The 23269-nt window shown below is 55.3% G+C and overlaps 1 protein-coding gene across 2 annotated transcripts in view; it reads right to left on the reverse strand.

Annotated features, from left to right (window-relative positions):
• HTT (huntingtin) overlaps positions 1 to 23269 on the reverse strand; it is a 56313-nt gene that overhangs the window by 6539 nt on the left and 26505 nt on the right. For both annotated transcript variants that reach the window (XM_032950200.2, XM_076065973.1), the window contains 26 exons: positions 23171 to 23226; positions 22923 to 23071; positions 22025 to 22161; positions 18399 to 18515; positions 17561 to 17683; positions 16916 to 17292; positions 16401 to 16543; positions 15712 to 15916; positions 14961 to 15087; positions 13994 to 14173; positions 13341 to 13517; positions 12725 to 12801; positions 11666 to 11807; positions 10625 to 10747; positions 9882 to 10101; positions 9487 to 9671; positions 9118 to 9295; positions 8266 to 8361; positions 7866 to 8041; positions 7277 to 7403; positions 6649 to 6752; positions 5809 to 5963; positions 3256 to 3395; positions 2716 to 2798; positions 759 to 886; positions 472 to 601 (listed from right to left, as the gene is read on the reverse strand). In XM_032950200.2, coding sequence (XP_032806091.2) covers positions 472 to 601; positions 759 to 886; positions 2716 to 2798; positions 3256 to 3395; positions 5809 to 5963; positions 6649 to 6752; positions 7277 to 7403; positions 7866 to 8041; positions 8266 to 8361; positions 9118 to 9295; positions 9487 to 9671; positions 9882 to 10101; positions 10625 to 10747; positions 11666 to 11807; positions 12725 to 12801; positions 13341 to 13517; positions 13994 to 14173; positions 14961 to 15087; positions 15712 to 15916; positions 16401 to 16543; positions 16916 to 17292; positions 17561 to 17683; positions 18399 to 18515; positions 22025 to 22161; positions 22923 to 23071; positions 23171 to 23226 — 3855 coding nt within the window. The remainder of the gene's footprint in view (positions 1 to 471; positions 602 to 758; positions 887 to 2715; positions 2799 to 3255; positions 3396 to 5808; positions 5964 to 6648; positions 6753 to 7276; positions 7404 to 7865; positions 8042 to 8265; positions 8362 to 9117; positions 9296 to 9486; positions 9672 to 9881; positions 10102 to 10624; positions 10748 to 11665; positions 11808 to 12724; positions 12802 to 13340; positions 13518 to 13993; positions 14174 to 14960; positions 15088 to 15711; positions 15917 to 16400; positions 16544 to 16915; positions 17293 to 17560; positions 17684 to 18398; positions 18516 to 22024; positions 22162 to 22922; positions 23072 to 23170; positions 23227 to 23269) is intronic.

A 23269-nucleotide genomic window follows, 5' to 3' on the forward strand; every position in this document is an offset into this window, starting at 1 on the left:
GAGAGTGTGGGGGTGAGTGAGAGTGTGTGGGGCTGAGTGAGAGTGCGTGGGGATGAGTGAGAGTGCGTGGGGGTGAGTGAGAGAATGCGTGGCGCTGAGTGAGAGTGCGTGGGGCTGAGTGAGAGTGTGGGGGTGATTGAGAGTGTGTGGGGGTGAGTGAGAGTGCGTGGGGGTGAGTGAGAGTGCGTGGGGGTGAGTGAGAGTGCGTGGGGGTGAGTGAGTGGAGCTAGTGAGAGTGTGTGAGGGTGAGTGAGAGTGCGTGGGGGTGAGTGAGAGTGCGTGGAGGTGAGTGAGAGTGCGTGGGGGTGAGTGAGAGTGCGTGGGGGTGAGTGAGAGTGTGTGGGGGCGAGTAAGTGCGTGAGGGTGAGGGTGTATGGGGGTGAGTGAGTGCGTGGAGTGAGTGAGAGTGTGTGGGATCAATGTGAGTGAGTGTGCGCAGTGAGCGAGGGAGTGGTGGAGCGGGGCACGCACCGACTTGACGACCTCGCTTGCCAGGCTGCAGGGCACCCTGCGGGAGGAGGGCCCCGCCAGCAGCCACTGCCCGTAGAGCTCGAGCAGGAACTGTGAGCACGAGTGCACGTCCACGCTCACACGCTGCTTTCTGTGCACACCGCACACATCGCGACAACGATGACGACGACTATCTCTGTGTACCGTGGACTCTCTTAAAGACGTCGGCGACCATGGCCTTTCTTCCACCAATTGCTAGCAGCAGCACAAGCAGCACCAGCAGCAGGGTGCAGTAGGGTGTAGCGCACCTGGAGTTGAGCGGGGACGATGGCAGCGACTCGGCCTGCAGCTCCACGTCCTCCTCCTCCTCGCCCTCCAGCTCCTCGGCACGCAGTGGCGTGATCTTGGTGCTGAGCCAGATGGAGTGCACTGAGATCTGGACACGGACGGTAAATGGGCTGAGCGGTGACAGGGCGGCAGCATGGCCGCTCAGTGGTGATACTCGCGCCTCACAGGACTCAGTTCCTGGGTTAGATTCCTGGCTCGGGCACCTTACTGTGCAGAGTTTGTTCTGCATGGGGTTCCTCTGGATTCTTCCAATAGATAAAAACACACCATCTAAAGCATCTCAATATCGAAATATTATCTCCAAATTAGGCTTAAGCAGAGCAACATCGCCCCCCGAGTAAAGAAGCAGAATCCTAATAGTAATATTTATTTTGTTACTCAGATTATACCACGTCTCTCTCTACCTAGGAACGGCACTGCGAGTTTTCCTTGCCGTGTCAAGTCCAAACCTAGTCCTGAGTTTTCCAATCAAAAGCCACACAAAGCAAGCCATCACCCGACGGACACTCACTCACTTCTGAACGAAACGGCCCTGAGGTCCCCGGTGCGCGATAAAAGCATCGAGCGACAAAACCATCGAGCGACAAAACCAACAAGAGACAAAACCAACGAGCGACAAAACCAACAAGCAACAAAACCAACAAGCGACAAAACCATCGAGCGACAAAACCAACAAGAGACAAAACCATCGAGCGACAAAGCCATCGAGCGACAAAACCAACAAGCGACAAAACCAACGAGCGACAAAACCATCGAGCGATAAAACCATCAAGCGACAAAACCATCAAGCGATAAAACCATCTAGCGACAAAACCAACAAGCGACAAAACCATCAAGCGACAAAACCATCTAGCGACAAAATCAACGAGCGACAAAACCAACGAGCGACAAAACCAACAAGCGACAAAACCAACAAGCGACAAAACCAACGAGCGACAAAACCATCGAGCGATAAAACCAACGACCGACAAAACCATCAAGCGACAAAACCATCCAGTGACAAAACCATCAAGCGACAAAACCATCCAGCGACAAAACCATCGAGCGATAAAACCAACGAGCGACAAAACCATCGAGCGACAAAATCAACGAGCGACAAAACCAACGAGCGAGAAAACCAACGAGCGACAAAACCAACGAGCGACAAAACCAACGAGCGACAAAACCAACGAGCGACAAAACCAACGACCGACAAAACTATTAAGCGACAAAACCATCCAGCGACAAAACCATCCAGCGACAAAATCAACGAGCGACAAAACCAACGAGCGACAAAACCAACAAGCGACAAAACCATCGAGCGACAAAACCAACGAGCGACAAAACCAACGAGCGACAAAACCAACAAGCGACAAAACCATCGAGCGATAAAACCAACGAGCGATAAAACCAACGAGCGACAAAACCAACAAGCGACAAAACCAACGAGCGACAAAACCAACAAGCGACAAAACCATCGAGCGACAAAACCATCACGCGACAAAACCAACGAGCGACAAAACCATCGAGCGACAAAACCAACAAGAGACAAAACCAACAAGCGACAAAACCAACGAGCAACAAAACCAACGAGCGACAAAACCAACAAGCGACAAAACCAACGAGCAACAAAACCAACGAGCGATAAAACCAACGAGCGACAAAACCATCGAGCGACAAAACCAACGAGCGACAAAACCAACAAGAGACAATACCAAACAAGAGACAAAACCAACGAGCGACAAAACCAACGAGCGACAAAACCAACAAGCGACAAAACCATCGAGCGACAAAACCAACGAGCGACAAAACCAACAAGCGACGTGACGTACGCGGGAGGCGTGCACCGCCGTGCACCGCCGTGCACCGCCGTGCACCGCCCCGCACCGCCCCGCAGGTCGAGACTTCCGGCGCTTGGTGAGAGCGGTGGGGGCGCACCTGGCCGTGCTTGTAGTCCGTGTTGCCCAGGTCGCGCTCCACGTTCGCCTGCAGCAGCAGCCGCCTGTGGTTGACGAGGCACCCTGAGAGGAGGAGCACGCGCGCCGCCGCGTCGGCCCGTCAGCGCTCGCACTCTCGACGTGCGACTCTCAGCAACTCCGAATCGCTCGGCCAGTCAGCGAGTACCGCTCGCCTCTGTGGCGGCGCAGAACCAGATGTGGGAATTCCACGTTCCTATGTCATGAGCCAACGCACACTCGGGTCGCCTTGCAAAAGAGGCAATGTCGTTTCACAGGTTTCGGTGCATTTATTGCATCTCCTGGTTAAATAAAGGAGAAGACAACCCACTGAGAGATCGATGACAACTTACAAGCAGTTAAGAGCCACTACCAATTTCCTGCAAAGCGGTGCTCACTTTATAGAGATGACGAGCTGAGTAAAACACTTCCTCAGTATGGCACCTAACCACATACAGGAAGGGAGTTTCGCCGCATTTGTGCGATCTACCAGCTTCGCGACGCCCAGTCGCTACGTTCTTACCAGACCCTGAAGGCGTGAGCAAGAAAATAGGCTCCTTCTCCTGGTAGGGGTAGTGAGTGGCGCAGCCATCGCGCTTTGAGGCCAGCGCCCAGATCTCTCGCTCCACGATGCAGCGCACCGCGTACAGCTTTCTCCCGATTCTGACCGACAGAAGGAAGCAAATTGTCGAAGATTAATTCTAGATTTAAAGAACCGGACCTGGATCTTGTGTTTGTTTAGAATTTTGGAAATCCTGCTATATAGCAGGCGTTACTAAAAGGATTTCCAAAATTCTAAACAAACATAAGATCCAGGTCCGGTTCAATATAGTACGCAAAATTCGTGATCTGATCCCATCCATGAAGGATGTCATTCCTGACTTACAGTACCCCGGGGTTTACAAATTGAGTTGTACGTGCGGTGATTGCTATATCGGGGAGACAAAGCGACATGTCTCTGACCGAATTCGCGAGCACAAATCATTTTTGAAACACGGCAAAACGAATTCTTCTGCCGTAGCTGATCATTGTTACAACGCTGTGGGTGATCACGATATAATTTTCTCCGATACCAAGGTTCTTTGCAAACCCACAGGTTTTTATCAGAGATTTGTTCACGAGGCAATTCAGATCTACAAGTACAAACACAATTTCAACCGAGAAGATGGATTCAAATTAAGCAACCATTGGAAAGATGTTCTAAATCGAACCAAACATTAAACTAATTTTCAATGGTACAGTATATTTTTCAAGTAATGGTACCCCAAACTTTCACAGCTCTTAAATTCCCCTTTCACACCATCAATAGGTAAACTCCCCCTCCCCCCCCCGCGCCAACTGGCATGTGCACCCGTACACCACCTCTATGCTAAGTCGGCCAATCAAATGCTAATTTTTTATGCTAATTCCTTTGTCAAGGCACCTTGTTTCCTCGCACACAGCTTAAGGGTCGCGGTCTGAGCGTGGCTGTGTTTCAATCCAGCGCTGTCCTCGAGACAGCCTGATCCCTTCACCTGATGAAGGCCGCTTGTGTTGTGGCCGAAACGTAGTGATTTTTGTTGTTTTATTTTTTACCTACGTGACTTTACCGAATAGAACCAAAGAGTGTCGAAGATTATTTAGATATTTGGCAGTGATGTCCATGCTAAGACAAGCATGATGACCCATTTCAAGAACACACCAAGGATGCCTCTCCAAACATTTATCGCAATGCTCATAGCATGCCAATTAAGTGAGGGCCGACTAAGTGAGAGAGGGGGAGCCGGGTGAGTGAGGGGGGGCTGAGTGAGACGGGGGAGGCCGGGTGAGTGAGGGGGGGCTGAGTGAGACAGGGGAGGCCGGGTGAGTGAGGGGGTGCCGGGTGAGTGAGGGGGTTATGGTGGGTGAGTGAGAGAGGGGGGGCCGAGTGAGTGAGTGAGTGAGTGAAGGGGGGCCGGGTGAGTGAGTGAGGGGGGGCCGGGTGAGTGAGTGAGGGGGGTGGGTGTGTAAGAGAGGGGGGGCCGGGTGAGTGAGTGAAGGGGGGTCCGGTGAGTGAGGGGGGGCCGAGTGAGTGAGTGAGAGAGGGGGAGCCGGGTGAGTGAGGGCCGGGTCAGTGAGTGAGGGGGGCCGGGTGAGTGAGTGAGTGAGTGAGGGGGGGGCCGGGTGAGTGAGTGAGTGAGTGAAGGAGGGCCAGGTGAGTGAGGGGGGGCTGGGTGAGTCAGAGAGGGGGGGCCGGGTGAGTCAGAGAGGGGGGGCCGGGTGAGTGAGAGAGGGGGGGCCGGTGAGTGAGGGCCGGGTGAGTGAGAGAGGGGGGCCGGGTGAGTGAAAGAGGGGGGGCCGAGTGAGTGAGGCTGGGTGAGTGAGAGAGGGGGGGGTGGGTGAGTGAGAGGGGGGGGGTGGGTGAGTGAGAAAGGGGGGGCCGGGTGAGTGAGGGCCGGGTGAGCGAGTGAGGGGGGGCCGGGTGAGTGAGTGAGTGAGGGGGGGCCGGGTGAGTGAGTGAAGGAGGGCCAGGTGAGTGAGGGGGGGATGGGTGAGTCAGAGAGGGGGGGCCGGGTGAGTGAGAGAGGGGGGCCGGTGAGTGAGGGCCGGGTGAGTGAGAGAGGGGGGCCGGGTGAGTGAAAGAGGGGGGGCCGAGTGAGTGAGGCTGGGTGAGTGAGAGAGGGGGGGGTGGGTGAGTGAGGGGGGGGGTGGGTGAGTGACAAAAGGGGGGGCTGGGTGAGTGAGGGCCGGGTGAGCGAGTGAGGGGGGGCCGGGTGAGTGAGTGAGTGAGTGAGTGAGGGGGGGCCGGGTGAGTGAGTGAAGGAGGGCCAGGTGAGTGAGGGGGGGATGGGTGAGTCAGAGAGGGGGGGCCGGGTGAGTGAGAGGGGGGGGCCGGTGAGTGAGGGCCGGGTGAGTGAGAGAGGGGGGCCGGGTGAGTGAAAGAGGGGGGGCCGGGTGAGTGAGTGAGGGGGGGGGGGGTGGGTGAGTGAGAGGAGGGGGCCGGGTGAGTGAGTGAGGGGGGGGGGTGGGTGAGTGAGAGGGGGGGCCGGGTGAGTGAGTGAGGGGGGGGTGGGTGAGTGAGAGAGGGGGGGCCGGGTGAGTGAGTGAGGGGCCCTGCCTGGTATTGAGGGCCTCGATCGCTTTATTCCGGGGCTGCTGCTCCATGCAGCCGCCCGCGGGGCTCCCCGCCGTGGGCAGCAGCATGGCGCTCAGCACCAGCGCCGTGATGCTGCGCACTGACAGCACGGACAGCTGCGTGCGCTCGCTCTCCTCCTGCACCACCGCACAGCGAGCCGTAGTGAGTCACGGTGAGCCACAGTGAGCCGCCACACCGAGCCCAAGGAGCCACGCACGTGGCGTCAAACGCAACCCTCCGCTCCCCAGACACTCGAACAATCACGGCGGGAGGTGCACGGTCCGCCCAGACAGTGGCACTCGCTTAAATGCCTCGGCGCCTCGGAGTACCGTACAGCGCTCCTCGTCTCAGGCCCGAGGTAGCTGAGCCAAGGGAATGTCTGCGGTAAGCTACGCGGCACAAGCGGAATGCGGACACCGGCCCTCGAACTGGTAAGTCCACCAGCGGAGGTCGATGTTGCGATGTCGTTATCCAAATTAAAGTAATTTGCATGCAATTCTTTAGATTTGGCTAATTTGAACCGGCACACGCAGCCGACTGCTGTTTGAACAGCAGGCTCCAGTTGATCTATCGTACTGCAGGCCTCACTGGGACCACAAGGAAACCTTCATTGCGTAAATGTTGTTCTCCTGGATTCAGTTTCTGAACTAAACCCAAGTCAGGTTGCTCTGCATTCCACATCATCCGTGTAACACGGCGCGAGAAGCACCGCAGACGTCAAGAACCGCGACGAAGTGTCAGCATGGGAGGCGTGAACCCAGCGCGACGTCCTGGGGAGGGGCGCTGGCGCTGCGCAGCGGCCCGGGGAGCAGCGAGCATCACCTCAGCGGACAGCGCTCCCTCAGGCTCCAGGCCCAGCGGCTGCATGACGAGCACCCCGAGCAGCGTCGCCCATGACTCCTCAAACTGAGTGCGCGACGTCCAGCCTGCACACCACGACGCATGCGGCATGACGCACCAGGTCTCCAGCGGCACTGACGAGCGGTGTAAACGATCTCTGTTCTCCTCTTGCTCCAGGAGTCCCACAGACAAGTAGACTCACTGTGAGAAGCGACATCGGCATGGCCGAGCCATGCCAAATGTCTCACTCTCACGGCAACCGCTACCGCTAAGGAGCGTCAATACGACCCAGAAGTGTGCACCACTTAATTACCTAAGTATTTATTGTGTGTTTTGACTGATGGCAATGTGTATTTATTGTATTGAGTGAGAGAGTGGATGGAAATTTCTATATTACAGTTGCTGAGCACAGACCCAAAGGCCCAAAAGGTCAAGCGGCCAGCAGCAAGCTGCAATGTTATCAAAGTTGTAAAAGAAGGGTGTTAACTCTTAAAGTGGTTGTCTCTTAAAGTGGTTACAAGAGCTTGGGAGAAGAGACGGTGGGAGGGACTCGATCGAGGATGGAGGGAGTGCATTCACTCGGCGTCCATACCTCCAACGCTGCACTTGCCTATAGTGTTGAGCCGGCACACAAACTCCTTGAGGACGTCTTTGTCTCGCAGAAATTCAATGGGAATTTCCGAGAGGGTCGTTCCAAACACGCCCCCCGCTGTGGGCATCCATCCCATCTTCCACACCTCCACAGACACACGGACATGCGGACACATGGACACATGGATACAGGAGACTCATTTTCAGAAGGGTTCTGCAACATTTTGTTTTGAAGCTGGAAGACACCCATGCAGCGCACGGAGATAAAACAAACCCCACAGGGCAAGGTACCCGAGTCCAGAGTGGAACCCAGGCACTTGTTGCTGCGATTTCCATTGCGGGACCCTGTCGCCCACAACATGCGACACGTCCGACATGGAAATCCACACTGTTTCCAGAGGCGAAGACGTACACACAGAAAAACCTATCGATGTGAATTAATCGACGTGGTGACTGCTTGCACGCGGTGTGGACGAGAGTCGGCACAGTCGTCCCCGCCGGACGCCTCCTTCAGTTCGCCGTGCGGTCACCAAACGGTCACCGTGCGGTCACCGCGAGGCACGCCGACACGATCGCAGGGGGACTCGCAGCACGGAACCGGCACTCACGATGGGAGGGGTCCTGGCGAAGCTGTTCACCAGCGGCAGCCTGGCCAGGTTCACCACCAGCTGCTTGATGGGAGCAACGAGGAAGGGTGGCACTTTGGCGCAGTCGCCCGCCGAAAGGGGCCCCAGCACGGCCTGCAGCAGCGCCGCGATCGTCTCGCACGCCTGCGAGCTCGTTTCTACGCCAACGGTAAACCCACAAAGCAACTCTCGAATCACAATTACCGAATACGTCGCGTGCGCAATTCACCCTCCACGGTCATTAATAACATTTTGCTTGTTCTATGTAGCTGGAATAAATCTATACAAATTAGAAGCAGAAACGAAGAGTTAATCTGGAATTAAAAATTAGTTGCCGTGCCCATTCGTAAACGCGGCGGCTAGGAGAGATGGCGCTGCTCACCGGCCATTGCAGCCACGCGGCTGCCCACGGCGTCCTGAGGCCGGGGGATGTTCTGAGGAACCGGCACTGCGTACTTCTCCATCGGGAAGGAGAAAACTAGAGCCGCACACACGTCGCACACAAACACACATCACCCACACACACACACGTCGCACACACACACACGCACAAACACACGTCGTACATACACACGTTGCGCACACACACAACAAACATTCACACAGACACACAAGTGTGGATGAAGACAAGTAACTGCATCAACACTTGAGGGGCATCGACATACTACGGCAATTCCATGAATGGCAATGGCACTGATGGAATCCTGAGCGCACACAGCCCGGCGTGAAGGCGGTGCCACGGCCTGGCGACGAGTGAAGAGCGACCGTACGAGTGGGCAGTGTTTGGTTAGAGCCGCCCTCCTCTACACTGGGGCGACTCGATAAGCGACTTACATTTCATCTGAAACGTATGAAAGGGCACCCCCATTGGTCCCTCTCATTGCAAGCACTGCAATGAGAGGGCCCACCTGCAGGCCCACCTGGCCTGCAGATGGGAATGAGTTCTGCTGCCAGGAAGGGGGCAACGATTACTGCCGTGCGTAATTCCAATTTAGTCATTTGCGGTGTAAAGATTTGGACCATGACGCCGGCACGTAATGGCCTACCCGGTTTGAAATGACGCCTGGGGATCTTTAACGTCCGCTGTGAACCAGACGGCGCATAGTATTTTTACGGTCAATACACCCACTGCAGTTACAACCAGGGCGGCCTGCCATATTCGAACCGCGAATCTTTAAAACGAGCGGCAACTGCGCTACCGCCAGGCCGCGCGGAGGCAGCCCCCGGGGCCTACCCTGCTGGAGGATGAAGCGCAGGCAGTTGAGCAGCGAGCAGGCCCAGGTGACGTGCCGTGCGGAGGCGTACAGCTCCCACAGGCGCGGCTGCTGCATCACCAGGCAGCAGCACTCGAGCGCCGCCTGCACGTCGCCCACGGCGGCGCGGCGCCCGCGTGCCGCCTGGCAGCAGATCACCTGCACTCACGCAAAGACAAAGGTCCCCCGGGGAGCCTGAACTGACAGCGAGGAAAAGCGTTCCAACACGGTGCACTCATTTAAGGCTGAGTCGACCTTAGAGAGGCCCAGAGCTGATTCATCACTGATGTTGGTGTGAGATGTGAAAGGTGTGAGCTTGAGGCGTGAGCGTGAGGTGGCAGTGCTCTCACCTCCAGGGTGAGGAGGGCAAAGTGGCAGACGTCCGCCTCCCTCTCGGGGGGCACCGCGGCCCCTCCCAGCGCGGGCGCCGCCCCCGGCATGGCGGGGGCCGCTGAGAGCAGGGCCTCTCCGGCCAGGAGGGCCTGCACCACGCACTCCGCCAGCCGCATCACCCGGCCGCAGCTCGCCTCGTCCTCTGCCACCGCCGTCCCAACGCAACAAAGCGCTTAACGCAACACACAGGCGCTTAACGCAACAGAGGCGCTTCAGACGCTTGTGACGCGTAGAGATCCACAGTTTCGTCACGTAATTGCTACATTTGGCTACATCCAGCGGCATAACGTCACGCGCGTGGCCGTTACGCCACGAGTGGTGGTGCTACGAGCTGCCTGATGCGTGCGGTTACCGCTGATGGCCGACACGAAGGCCCAGTAGGGGTTGGGGAGGGGCGCGGTAGCCGGGCGGAAGATGTGGGCGCTGACGGGCAGGCGCGCTACTGCGTCGGCTACGAACTCCATGGTGGCGGTGACGGCGCTGCGTAGCAAGGCCGTCCCCTCCCCCGCACCCAGGCCAAGCTGGAACGCGCCCAGCGACACGCAGGCCCGCAGCACTGCCAAGTTGCACTCCTGCAGCACGCCGCACGCAGCACGAGGTGAACAAAACACACAGCACACAGCGTACAAGCCACACAACACCCGGTGAACAAGCCACACACAGGACGCAGTGAACAAGCCGCACGCGGCACATGGTGAACAAGCCACACAACACACGTGAACAAGCCACACAACACATGTAAACAAGCCACACACAGCACACTTTGAACAAGCCGCACACAGCACACGGTGAATAAGCCTCACACAGCACTCAGTGAACAAACCACACACAGCGAGTCGCACGCAGCACCACGGCGAACGTACCGCACACACACGTTGCACAGCAATTACAGCAAGTCAAAACAGTGAGCACAGGGAACTATGAACTTTTATCAGTTACTCAGTTGTTGTGGATGTCAGCTTGTGACTGTCCATTTCACAAACAAGCCAAGATAGGATGAGCAGCAGTGCTGTGCGCGTGTATCAGGAAGGTTCACGTGGGGCACCGTCACGCGTGGCACAACGCTCGACGAGGTCATGGCGACGGGAACTGTACCCGGGAACGCAAGACGGAGAGCAGCTCCGTGCTTTCCGGCAGCTGGCTGAGAAGTTCTGCGCACTTAGCGGCGGAGCAGCTCTGCTGGAAACACTGGCCTCTCACCAGCGACACGAACCAGGCCTGGGACAAACGCAGTCCAGGGTTAGACTCCGGAACGGCAGGGCTGGCACGCCGCCCCGAGGCACGCACACGGCAGCCACCCCATCCCATCTCACGTGGAGGAAATCCCTCGGCGATGCGTTCGTCCAGACCGCAGTTAAACCTAGAGGTTGTTTTCCGTGAAACTGCTGCCCTATGCAGTATAACTACAAACAATACTGCACCCGATTGCTGCTAAAAGGTCGGAGCTTTTACAAGTTATGTTAATTCCACATATATTTACACACCGAGAAATGCCATCCCCCTGGGCCTTACAATCGCTAAGCGATACAGTGCTGTTACTGAAAGTGTCCGTGTGTTTTGCAAATAAAACCGACAAATGTCTCACTCTCACGGCAACCGCAGCCGCTACCGCTAAGGAGCGTCAATACGACCCAGAAGTGTGCACCACTTAATTACCTAAGTATTTATTGTGTGTTTTGACTGATGGCAATGTCTATTTATTGTATTGATGCTCACTGTATAAGTGATTTCTTTAAAATGTGAGTATGCATGTCATTATGTGCGAGCTATGTACTTTGTATTTGTGTGTGGGCAGCGGTGGTGTAGCGGTTAGCGTGCTGCGCTATGAACCTGGCCAACACCAGTGACAATTATTTGAACCGGTGCTGGGAATCCACTAGGTGAACTCAGCCTCAAATGAGTACCTGGTGCGGTATGTAAACATCACCACTGCTGAAGACAAAAAGGATGGGCATGGTGTTGGCCAGCCAACTCGTCATGTGCTACTCGCTATATACACGTCACAGCATGCTTGTTACGTGTCACTGGACGCCCTTGCCAGTGAGAGAAGTCCCATCTCAAGGGATTGGATTGTCCAGGTGGCATTTTGACTGAAAAATAAAGTCGCAACTCGCGTGAGTGGGAGTGTAACGTCACCTTGTTGGGTGTCACGTCCTGCGGGGCAACCTCCTCCTCCTCCGTGAGGGGGTGCGCCGCGAGGCGAGCGCGCGGGGAGACGCCGCACTCGGCCGCCATCACCTCGTGCAGCCTGTCCAGGAGGGACGCCAGGCGCTTGTGCCTGCGGACATCAGGAGTTGTGCGGCAGCGGGGGGTGGGAGGGGGCGCTCGTCAGCCGAGCTGTCGACGATCGCAGCCCCGGCCAGGTTACGGGGTCGAGGGTTCTTGCCGATGCCCGGCGAATTACCCACGACCGAGATACCATTCACGCGAGCGGGCCACCAAGTGCCCGGCTGCCCAAATGACCCAGCAGCGGTGAAAAATGCAACCATCCCAAAATAACTCCCACAGGCCAAGGATTGTGGGCGAGCTGTACGAGCTGGCACAGGTGTGCAAGCATTCTGCCCTCCACAGTTAAATGCATGCTGGTTGCCGCTAAGGGCGTAGAACTTCTAAGCCGGCTGGCGGACAGCCAGCTGCCTGCACGCGCCGGTACCCTTGTAACGGCTTGCCATGTCATGGCGCTACACAAACCGTCGTTATTTATTACGCCGCAGAAATGGCACAGGTCAGCAGTGAGTACACATCGAGTTCTAGAACACGCTGCTGCTGCATTGCGTGCGGGATATACCAAGAGTAGGGAGTCACGTTATGAGGGCTTTGCGTCACCGGTAACCGCATATAAAAACGATCGTCGCGTAGGTGGCCAGTTTGCCATGCGTGCAGACACGTCGAGAGCGGCCAACAGCTCCCTCTAGTGGAGGCCCTTCAGCCGGGATGCCGTGAGCAAGCTATTGCAGGGCTGCTCCTTTACCTTTTGACTGAGAGACGAGGGCAACTGTACCACGCGATGACTTGGGCTGCCGTGCCATGTGTGCGTGCCAATTGGTGCGTTCATCCAACATTCCACTGCAATCGGTTACTGGTTCACGACTTTCGGAACCGGTAACCCACTGTGTTTGTGAAAACGGTCACCACTTTACCGGTCACCGGTTTAACAGCCCTGGTGTCGGTCGTTCTCTCCGTGAGGCACTGCACCTGTTAGAAAGCCCCGTCTGCTGCAGGTGGCTTTGAATTCTCTCCAGATCTTCAATGGGAAGTTGGCTGCTGCTATCCTGTGGACAAAACCACACAATGCTTAGCACCACGAAAGACAAACAAAAGCGCCACACGATACAGCCGACATGCTGCGGTCGGTGAAATATATAATTTAACAGCAGATCTGTACAGTTCAGACGTGCAGGACTTCACTTTCATGCCACTTTCATGCCAGATGTTTAGAGGCAAGGACTCTCTCTGTTCGAGATGGCTGCTAGCTCGAAGCACAACCTCTGTCATGCGTAAAGTACAAAAGGCGATGTATGAGCCGAGGCCCGACTGCACAGCACGCCACGTGTCCATATAATCTATTATATACAAATATATTTATTTTGAAGACCACAATGTTATTGATGACTGCGTTGCATTTTTTATTTGTGCTTGGGCACCACTGCCAATGCAGCAGCAGCAACAGCATCGCCCTATCATCTGTTTACTATATAACGGGAGGAGTTCCACTGCGATACATTATCAACACCGCGATTGGAGCATGCAGGGCTGAGGAAGGAGGGAGGTATTGAGGGATGGAGGAACTGAGGGAGGGAGGCGGCCGCACCTCCAGGTTCTCGGCAAGCAGCATCTCGACGCGGCGGCACGCCAGCGTGTCCACCATGTGGCCCAGCACGCGAAGCGGCGTCGCCAGGAACGACTCGACAAGCAGGGCGAGGACGGCGCCTGACTGACTCAGGTGGATGCCCTCCAGGCGCTGCAGCGTCCGGCGCAGCACCACCGGCTGCGACATAAAGCACAGGCTCGGCTCATCGCCGGGTACCGTAATCAGCGCCACCATGGCGTGGCCAGTGTGTGCGCGCTCGCAGTCAGCGCCCCTGGGCGAACAACTCGTGTGCGATTTGTGGTTGAGTTTTGAGTCGGTCCACTGGCCACATTGGTGTCCCACAACCCTCGCCACCCGACGCAGGCAAACAAATAAAATTGTCATGAGGTGTACAGGCGCTTAATGTGCCAGTCAGTGCTGGTTCGGCTTACCTGTAAGTTGAAATACAATTATCACAATAATATTCAGAAATCATAAATGACATTTCGCTTGAAGTTGCATCAAGCATCTTCAGGTCGGAAACCAGGAAGTCGAATGGCCACATCATCACGTGGCCGAACCCAAAAGTCACTAATGTCTTGTGACGGTGGCAGATAAAACCGACGTGTTGGGCTGTCTGAGAGAAAAGGTCACGAGGTGACCCACGCTGCCACCTTGGTGAGGTCGAGTCCCCGCGACTGGATGGCCTGGATGAAGAGACCGCTGGCAGCCGCATTGCGATGCACGGCGCTCACGCAGTCCTGCACGGGTGGCTCGGATGCCAGCGCCACCAGGTCGCGCACGTGGTTGACGATCAGCCACGTCATGTGCTCCGAGTCGTGCAGGTTCTGACACTGAACACAACAACGACAGTGCGACGCAGCGACGCCACATCAGCTGGGCGGAGACCGCTCCTGGACACGCGTTGCGATCGGAACTCAAGTCGATCATCGGGCAACACACGCACCACGTTGTCAACGCAGCCCCTGCATGCTCGCTGCTCTGCGGTGCCATCTGCTCCACGCCACACCGTGCTTCGTGCTGTCCGTGCATCGTGAATATCGCACTTGGCGCGTGTGCCAAGCCAGCCACCCAGACACCTCAGAATGTTTTTATCACTTAGCTCATCTGCTCTGCTGAGACAGCGGATTACAGCCACAATGTAACACCGGATTTGTTCAGACTCGAGGATGCGTCATATTGTCTCGGCGTCTCATGCAACGCAGTGCAGACTCGAGTGAGGACCTCGGAGATGCAAACCCAAGAGGGAGATCACTTGCGCATTGTTTGCGACGATCCGAGATGACTCTCCTCTTCCCTGCAAATTCCATTCCTAGTAACTCTCTCTTTATACTTATTTTCCAATAATAGGAGTTCTGCTGTACACTTCTAACTAAAGCACACGCTTAATGAACAAGACTGAAATAAAATATTAACAGTCACAGCGTGAGAGGCTGGAAAAGCTCTGCCAGGGTTTCAAAATGTAATTGAAGGGGACTCTTATGGGATCGACATTGGGAGACAGGGTAGCCCAGAGATAGACTCAAGGAATTATGGCACAGAGCAGAGTTATGTGCCTAAGAGCAGAGCCATGCCCGGGGGTGCCGGGCAAGGCAGGCTGCAGGAAGCGCCGGGCCTCACCACGTAGTCTGCGAAGAGGATGAAGCCGCCGCGGCGCACCATCTCGGCGCCACACAGCAGCTTGCTCTCCGGCGCCGACTTGTGTGGCTGCTCCGGGTGCGGTGTGGCGCCGGACAGCGCCGGCCTCCTGCAGGTTGAAGTGCAGAACAGCAGCAACGTTAGCGACAATGGCCCCGACACTGCGGCCCCAATACCCACAAGCCCACCTGGCATGCGCGGTCCACTTTTTAATTTCAAGTCTCTTTTTTATTCTTGCTTTTAATAATGACAAAAGTGTTCTCCAGTGGCAGCTGTCCCTGTAGGCACAAGATGCATCAGCACCTGGCCTGCAATTGGTCAACAGACTGCCAGTAGGGGGCGCTGATGATCGACTCGCAGTGGACACGAGTTCACAAGGAGACGCGTACACTCACACAGAGACCCATAGACTCACACAGACATCCGTAGACTCACACGGACACCCGTACTCACACGGAGATCCGTACACCCACACAGAGATCCGTACACCCACACAGAGATCCGTACACGCACACGGAGACTCGTACACTCACACGGAGACCCATAGACTCACACGGAGACCCATACACATACTCGGAGACCTGTACACACACACAGATCCGAACACTCACACAGTCGGATAGGGCGAGTTTCATTTTTACGTTTGTGCAGAACTTGACTGCATCGTCATGCGCAGTGCGGATGATGGGGGAGGGGAAAACACAGTTTGAGGCGGGCGCGAGGAACTCTGTACCGCCGAGTGCGCAGCACGGCCTCCCACCAGCTGCGCTCCGTGAAATTCATGAGCAGCAGCAGCTGACACCAGAGTAGCACGGAGCAGGGCTGCGTGGGGATGAGTGCTCCGGCCAGCTCATTGAGCTCGCCCAGCGAGTACTGCCCGGCCTGCTTCTCCTGCCGCAGAAGCCGCACAGTAGCTCCCGACGTCCGCCGGAACGTCCCTGTTGGGTGTGAGGAAACACGGGCGTAGAGACACAGGTGTGGAGACACGGGTGTGGAGACACGGGCGGAGGGAAACACGAACACGACGGGGTTTCACGCGGAGTCGACGGAAAAGGGTGCGGCTCCTGTGCGGTGCGGTGCCAGACGGGCCTCGAACGGGAGGCGTCAGCGTACCAGCTATCGGCGCTTGGAGACACCGTGCCCTGTGTGTTGTGCTGTGAGGAAGGCCCGTTTGTGGACACGTCGCCTACTGTACGTGCGTACGTTGCTCTTTATATATTGCCGAACGTGTTTGAGTTTTGTTACTTGCGTACCACTGCCTAAGCAGCCACAGCTTCACGGCACAGGCTGTTAAGCGGCGTGTGTGGCTTACGGTGGCACGAGCGCGTGTGGAGCGGGAGATTGCACAAAAGGGCACACGGCGAGGAGTGCCGTGGCGTGGTAAGAGAGACGACTGTGGCGAGCGTGGAAGGTGTGCCGCACCAGACTTGAACATGTGGATGAGACACATGAGCAGGGCGCCGAGCTGCTGGGCAGACAGCGCGTGCTGCGGTGGCGTCACCCCAACGCCACCGCCACCGTTCTCCGTGCGCTCAAATAAGATGCCCACCAGCTGGATCATGAACCTACAGCGCACACACGCATCATCCGATGTGTGTATTGTGAACAATAAAATAAATTCCAATGAATAAAAAAATGCATTGCTGACATGCCAACTAATGATGCCCAAGCCTGCAATACAGCAGTAGCAAGCAGCAGCAGTAGTGACAACAGTGGCAGCAGGAGTATCAATAACAGCAACGATAGTTACAACAGCTGCAGCAGTACAAGGCAAGTGGGCCCCAAAAGTAGGCAAATGGCACCCGCGACAGAGCAGTGGAGACCCGGGTGCTGAGCCAGTAACATATTATGAAAACGTTGTTCACGGTTAACTTCGCCGGGTATCAGGCGCTTGTTTGAAAGCAATGAGGCCGGACGCAAGTGGGGTGGTAGGGTACCTTGCAAACCTCTCCTCGGCCGGCTGCGTATCTGGCTGCTGCGCAATAAGAGGGGCTCCCTCTAGAGGCCCGGGAGCGGGAGGCGTGGAGCAGGCCGCAGGTTCGGGCAATTGAGAGGCCCGGCCCCTCACGCCATCCCCTGCCTCCGGTCCCTCCGGGTTACCCGGCGGGGGAGCCTTCTCCTCCTCTCCCCGGGTGTCGAGCGTCTCGTCCCCGCTCCCCGGGATGCGCAACCCGCACGGGGGCATGGCCACCACGGGGGGGCCAGCGAGCTCCTGCATGCGCGACAAGATGATGTCCTCTGACGACTGGGAGATGAGCACGCGGAGGATCGCCAGGATTCCTGAAATCCACTTCTGCACCGTCGTGACGCACTCCTGCGGGCGGCACACGTGGTTCACGGAGAGGCCGAGCGGCACAACAGCAATTCTGTGTTATTATTTCCACGCGCACACACGCACGTACGTAGAGATTCCCCATATTGCCTTTAACGGACTGTGGGGCAGGTGCCATTAGTGAGTGAGCATTTACAAAGGCCGGCACGGCACGCGAGCGAGTGGCATGGCTCGCACCGCGCCCGGCTGCGGCGGTGCCGACGAGGGAGCTCCCGCTAGGTTCGGGGTGAACGCGTCGCAAGCCTCTCACCACGTCGCAGGGCAGCACGAACATGCTCTTGAGCAGCATGTCGACGGGGCGCAGGGCGGAGGGAGACACCTCCTCAAACAGGGTGTTGAGCACCCGCAGCGCCTCCCGCGAGTCCGTGTTGATCTGCGACACACGGGGGACCAGTGAGACATTCGCGCAACAAACCCACAGAGGCGTCGCAACGAACGTTTCTGGTCAGTCACATGGGAGGTTAAGCTATCAACACCACCGTCCCTTCTCCGGGCCCCGCTCCTCTGAGCCCACGTCACAGATTCTTCACGTAGTCAGTCTACTTCTTCGTCGACGACGGAATCTAACTTTAACGAGGGATATTCTTGCAAAACAATTCGCGGGATTGCACACGACGCTGCCATGCGTGCGAGCGAGCCGTGCCCCGAGGGACGATGCGGACCATATGCATCGACGTTTGAGGATGTTGAAAAACCAGCAAGACTCTAGAAACGATGCGTGGTCTCAGAGGAGCCATGTCAATCACTGCAGAGAACAGACGACGACAAAATCACATTTTGGCAATTTGCCCATATATGGGAGAAAGTAGCGGTGGCTTTTCCCGTAGGGGTGTGTCTCTGCCCATATATTGAAACCCGAATAGAGGCGTCTATTGTATTGATTCTGCTCACAATCGATCCAAAAACCACCTTTAAGTATCGATTTGTGGGTTAATCGATTCATTGGCGAGCAATTCGGGGATGGAGTAAACCCACTGGTTAGAAAAGCGTGGTATGAAACGCCCCCTATTTTTGATTGGCTAATATCTGCACGATCGGTGCTTCGCTCCCAATGCGTTTTTTCACCGCACGTCACAGCGCCCCGCTACCTGTTGCTTGGCCAGCATGGGCAGCACGAGGTCGGTGACCTGGCGGGAGAGCTTCTTCCACTTGTCCTCACTCTCCTTGCGGCACTGCTGCAGCACCAGCACGAGCAGCTCCAGCACCTGCACGCTCCACGGCCACCGCCACCGGGGGGCACTCGCGGGTGTGAGCTCACCCATTCTCACCCGCCCGCACCTCTTCTCCACTCACTCTTCTCGCTCGCTCTCATCCGCACTCGCTCGCTCTCATCCGCACTCGCTCGCTCTCATCCGCACTCACTCTCGTTCTTACCCACGTTCACCCACACTTGTGGTAGGGAATTGGTACCTGTGATAATGACTGGGAACCTGTGATAGTGTCCGAGTACCTGTGATAGTGACTGGGTATCTGTGATAGTGACTGGGTATCTGTGGTAGTGACTGGGTATCTGTGGTAGTGACTGGGACCTGTGATAGTGACCGAGTACCTGTGATAGTGACCGGGTATCTGTGATAGTGACTGGGTATCTGTGGTAGTAACTGGGTATCTGTGATAGTGACTGGGTTCCTGTGATAGTGACTGGGTATCTGTGGTGGTGACTGGGACCTGTGATAGTGACTGAGTACCGTGATAGTGACCGGGTACCTGTGATAGTGACCGAGTACCTGTGATAGTGACTGGGTACCTGTGGTAGTGACTTGAGTACCGTGATAGTGACTGGGTACCCGTGATAGTGACTGGGTATCCGTGGTAGTGACTGGGTATCTGTGGTGGTGACTGGGACCTGTGATAGTGACTGGGACTTGTGGTAGTGACTGGGACCTGTGATAGTGACTGGGTATCCGTGGTAGTGACTGGGTATCTGTGATAGTGACTGGGTACCTGTGATAGTGATTGGGACCTGTGGTAGTCACTGGGTATCTGTGATAGTGACTGGGTACCTGTGATAGTGACTGGGCACCTGTGATAGTGACTGGGTACCTGTGATAGTGACTGGGACCTGTGATAGTGACTGGGACCTGTGGTAGTGACTGGGTACCTGTAAAAGTGACTGGGTATCTGTGGTAGTGACTGGATATCTGTGATAGTGACTGGGTACCATGACAGTGACTGGGTATCTGTGGGAGTGACTGGATATCTGTGGTAGTGACTGGGTTCCTCTGGTAGTGACTGGGACCTGTGGTAGTGACTGGGTATCTGTGATAGTGACTGGGTACCTGTGGTAGTGACTGGGTACCTGTGATAGTGACTGGGTATCTGTGGTAGAGACTGGGACCTGTGGTAGTGACTGGGACCTGTGATAGTGATTGGGACCTGTGGTAGTGACTAGATATCTGTGATAGTGACTGGGTACCTGTGGTAGTGACTAGATATCTGTGATAGTGACTGGGGATATGTGGAAGTGACTGGGACCTGTGGTAGTGACTGGGACCTGTGGTAGTGACTGGGTATCTGTGCTAGTGACTGGGTACCTGTGCTAGTGACTGGAACCTGTGATAGTGACTGGGTACATGTGGTAGTGACTGGGTACCTGTGGTAGTGACTGGGTACCTGTGGTAGTGACTGGGTACCTGTGGTAGTGACTGGGTACCTGTGACAGTGACTGGGACCTGTGATAGTGACTGGGACCTGTGATAGTGACTGGGACCTGTGATAGTGACTGGGTATCTGTGGTAGGGACTGGGTACCCGTGATAGTGACTGGTTACCTGTGGTAGTGACTGGATATCTGTGATAGTGACTGGGACCTGTGATAGTGACTGGGACCTGTGGTAGTGACTGGGATCTGTGACAGTGACTGGGACCTGTGATAGTGACTGGGACCTGTGATAGTAACTGGGTACCTGTGATAGTGACTGGGACCTGTGGTAGTGACTGGGATCTGTGATAGTGACTGGGTACCTGTGATAGTGACTGGGTACCTGTGATAGTGACTGGGACCTGTGACAGTGACTGGGACCTGTGATAGTGACTGGGACCTGTGATAGTGACTGGGTACCTGTGATAGTGACTTGTACCTGTGGTAGTGACTGGGTACCTGTGACAGTGACTGGGTACCTGTGATAGTGACTGGGTACCTGTGATAGTGACTGGGTATCTGTGATAGTGACTGGGTACCTGTGATAGTGACTGGGACCTGTGATAGTGACTGGGACCTGTGATAGTGACTGGGTACCTGTGATAGTGACTGGGTATCTGTGGTAGTAACTGGGTATCTGTGATAGTGACTGGGTACCTGTGATAGTGACTGGGTACCTGTGGTGGTGACTGGGACCTGTGATAGTGACTGGGTACCTGTGATAGTGACTGGGTACCTGTGATAGTGACTGGGTACCTGTGATAGTGACTGGTACCTGTGATAGTGACTGGGTACCTGTGATAGTGACTGGGTACCTGTGCTAGTGACTGGGTACCTGTGATAGTGACTGGGTACCTGTGATAGTGACTGGGTACCTGTGATAGTGACTGGGACCTGTGGTAGTGACTGGGTACCTGTGAAAGTGACTGGGTATCTGTGGTAGTGACTGGATATCTGTGGTAGTGACTGAGTACCGTGATAGTGACTGGGTATCTGTGATAGTGACTGGATATCTGTGATAGTGACTGGATATCTGTGGTAGTGACTGGGACCTGTGATAGTGACTGGGTATCTGTGGTAGTGACTGAGTACCATGATAGTGACTGGGTATCTGTGGTAGTGACTGGATATCTGTGATAGTGACTGGGTACCTGTGATAGTGACTGGGACCTGTGATAGTGACTGGGACCTGTGATAGTGACTGGGTACCTGTGATAGCGACTGGGTATCTGTGGTAGTAACTGGGTATCTGTGATAGTGACTGGGTACCTGTGATAGTGACTGGGTACCTGTGGTGGTGACTGGGACCTGTGATAGTGACTGGGTACCTGTGATAGTGACTGGGTACCTGTGATAGTGACTGGTACCTGTGGTAGTGACTGGGTACCTGTGACAGTGACTGGGTACCTGTGATAGTGACTGGGTACCTGTGCTAGTGACTGGGTACCTGTGATAGTGACTGGGTACCTGTGATAGTGACTGGGACCTGTGGTAGTGACTGGGTACCTGTGAAAGTGACTGGGTATCTGTGGTAGTGACTGGATATCTGTGGTAGTGACTGAGTACCGTGATAGTGACTGGGTATCTGTGATAGTGACTGGGTATCTGTGATAGTGACTGAGTACCGTGATAGTGACTGGGTATCTGTGATAGTGACTGGATATCTGTGATAGTGACTGGATATCTGTGGTAGTGACTGGGACCTGTGATAGTGACTGGGTATCTGTGGTAGTGACTGAGTACCATGATAGTGACTGGGTATCTGTGGTAGTGACTGGATATCTGTGGTAGTGACTGGGTTCCTCTGGTAGTGACTGGGACCTGTGGTAGTAACTGGGTATCTGTGATAGTGACTGGGTACCTGTGATAGTGACTGGGGATATGTGGAAGTGACTGGGACCTGTGGTAGTGACTGGGACCTGTGGTATTGACTGGGACCTGTGGTAGTGACTGGGACCTGTGATAGTGGGTGGGACTTGTGGTAGTGACTGGGACCTGTGGTAGTGACTGGGTATCTGTGCTAGTGACTGGGACCTGTGGTAGTGACTGGGTACCCGTGGTAGTGACTGGGTACCTGGTGGTAATGGATGAGGCGGAGCAGCATGGACACCACCACCTCCTTTTGCGTCTCGAGCTCCTTCCCCACGTCGGCCTTGTTGGCCCCGCGTACTACGAACAGGTCGTGCACAATGGGCTGCAGCGCGGGAATGGCTGCGCAGCACGCAACAATACGGCATGAGCGGAGAGAAACAAAACCGCGCTCGTCGAAACCACGCGGCTTAGATCCACGAGTGATCATTTCTACTGCTAGTCCACGTGTCGCGTCGCGTGGCACGCCACTCTCCAGCGACCGATCGGCCACAGCCATGACGATGCATGGTCCGGTCTGCCGGATTGTCTCCGCTCGAGTGCTCCATCAGGAAGTGAGGTCAATGGAAGTAGTCACACTGTTGTCATCTGCCAGGGCTAGACGTGCCAAACGCCAAATGCATACGGCGCCCCGACTGGACATCTGTGAAAAAGAGCTTCATAGCTCAATGGATTCCTTCAGTCTAAATAAAAATTCTGAGAGCCAAACGCTTTTTGAATACATTACACGTCATGCACGACTCGCTCCATTTACTGCTCTGGTAAGTTCAAGAACAATTCTCACAGAAATATCTGATTGTGTCTTATAGTGACATTTATTGTGTGGATTAATCTTCAGCTTACCGGTGAGCTGAGACAAAAAAACGTTTGGCACATTAAAGTCTTGCACACCACCTGACTATTTAATTTGTTCAGCTAGGTTGACTAGTGGAGGGTTTCACGATCCAATGTTGGCTGGATCATTAGGTCGCCAAACCCAAAAATAAATTACAGATCGTAATACGGGCTGCAAATATAAATTAAAAGTACCGACTCCACGTTTCATTTAGCGTTCATGGTGTTCCAAATCCAACTCGATGTACGATGCTGCATGTTATCCGTGCCGTGAGTGATGGCTTTGCGTCCGCTGGCCATGAGCCCATCACACAGCTGGATGATCTTGGGCATTCCGATGATGGACTTGGAGTGATAGCGCTCGTAGGAGAGCAACACCAGGAAGTAGAAGATGTAAGGGATTAGAGTCTCTGAGTCCCTGTGAACGACAAGGCAACGTTACTCCGGTGAGAGGAGACGGCAGCGAGGGCGATTCACGCGCATTGATTGGCCAGTAGGCGATAGATACGGTACTCACTTGATCTGTCCCTCTTCTATGAACTCAAATTGCTTTATCACAAAGCCAATGAAAACCTGCGTGGAAAAGTCACAATTAGCAAAGGCACGATCTCGATTG

This window comes from Petromyzon marinus, chromosome 9, assembly GCF_048934315.1.
Source record: "Petromyzon marinus isolate PM22_M1 ecotype Great Lakes invasive population chromosome 9, UKy_Petmar_22M1.pri1.0, whole genome shotgun sequence".
Taxonomy (NCBI): domain Eukaryota; kingdom Metazoa; phylum Chordata; class Hyperoartia; order Petromyzontiformes; family Petromyzontidae; genus Petromyzon; species Petromyzon marinus.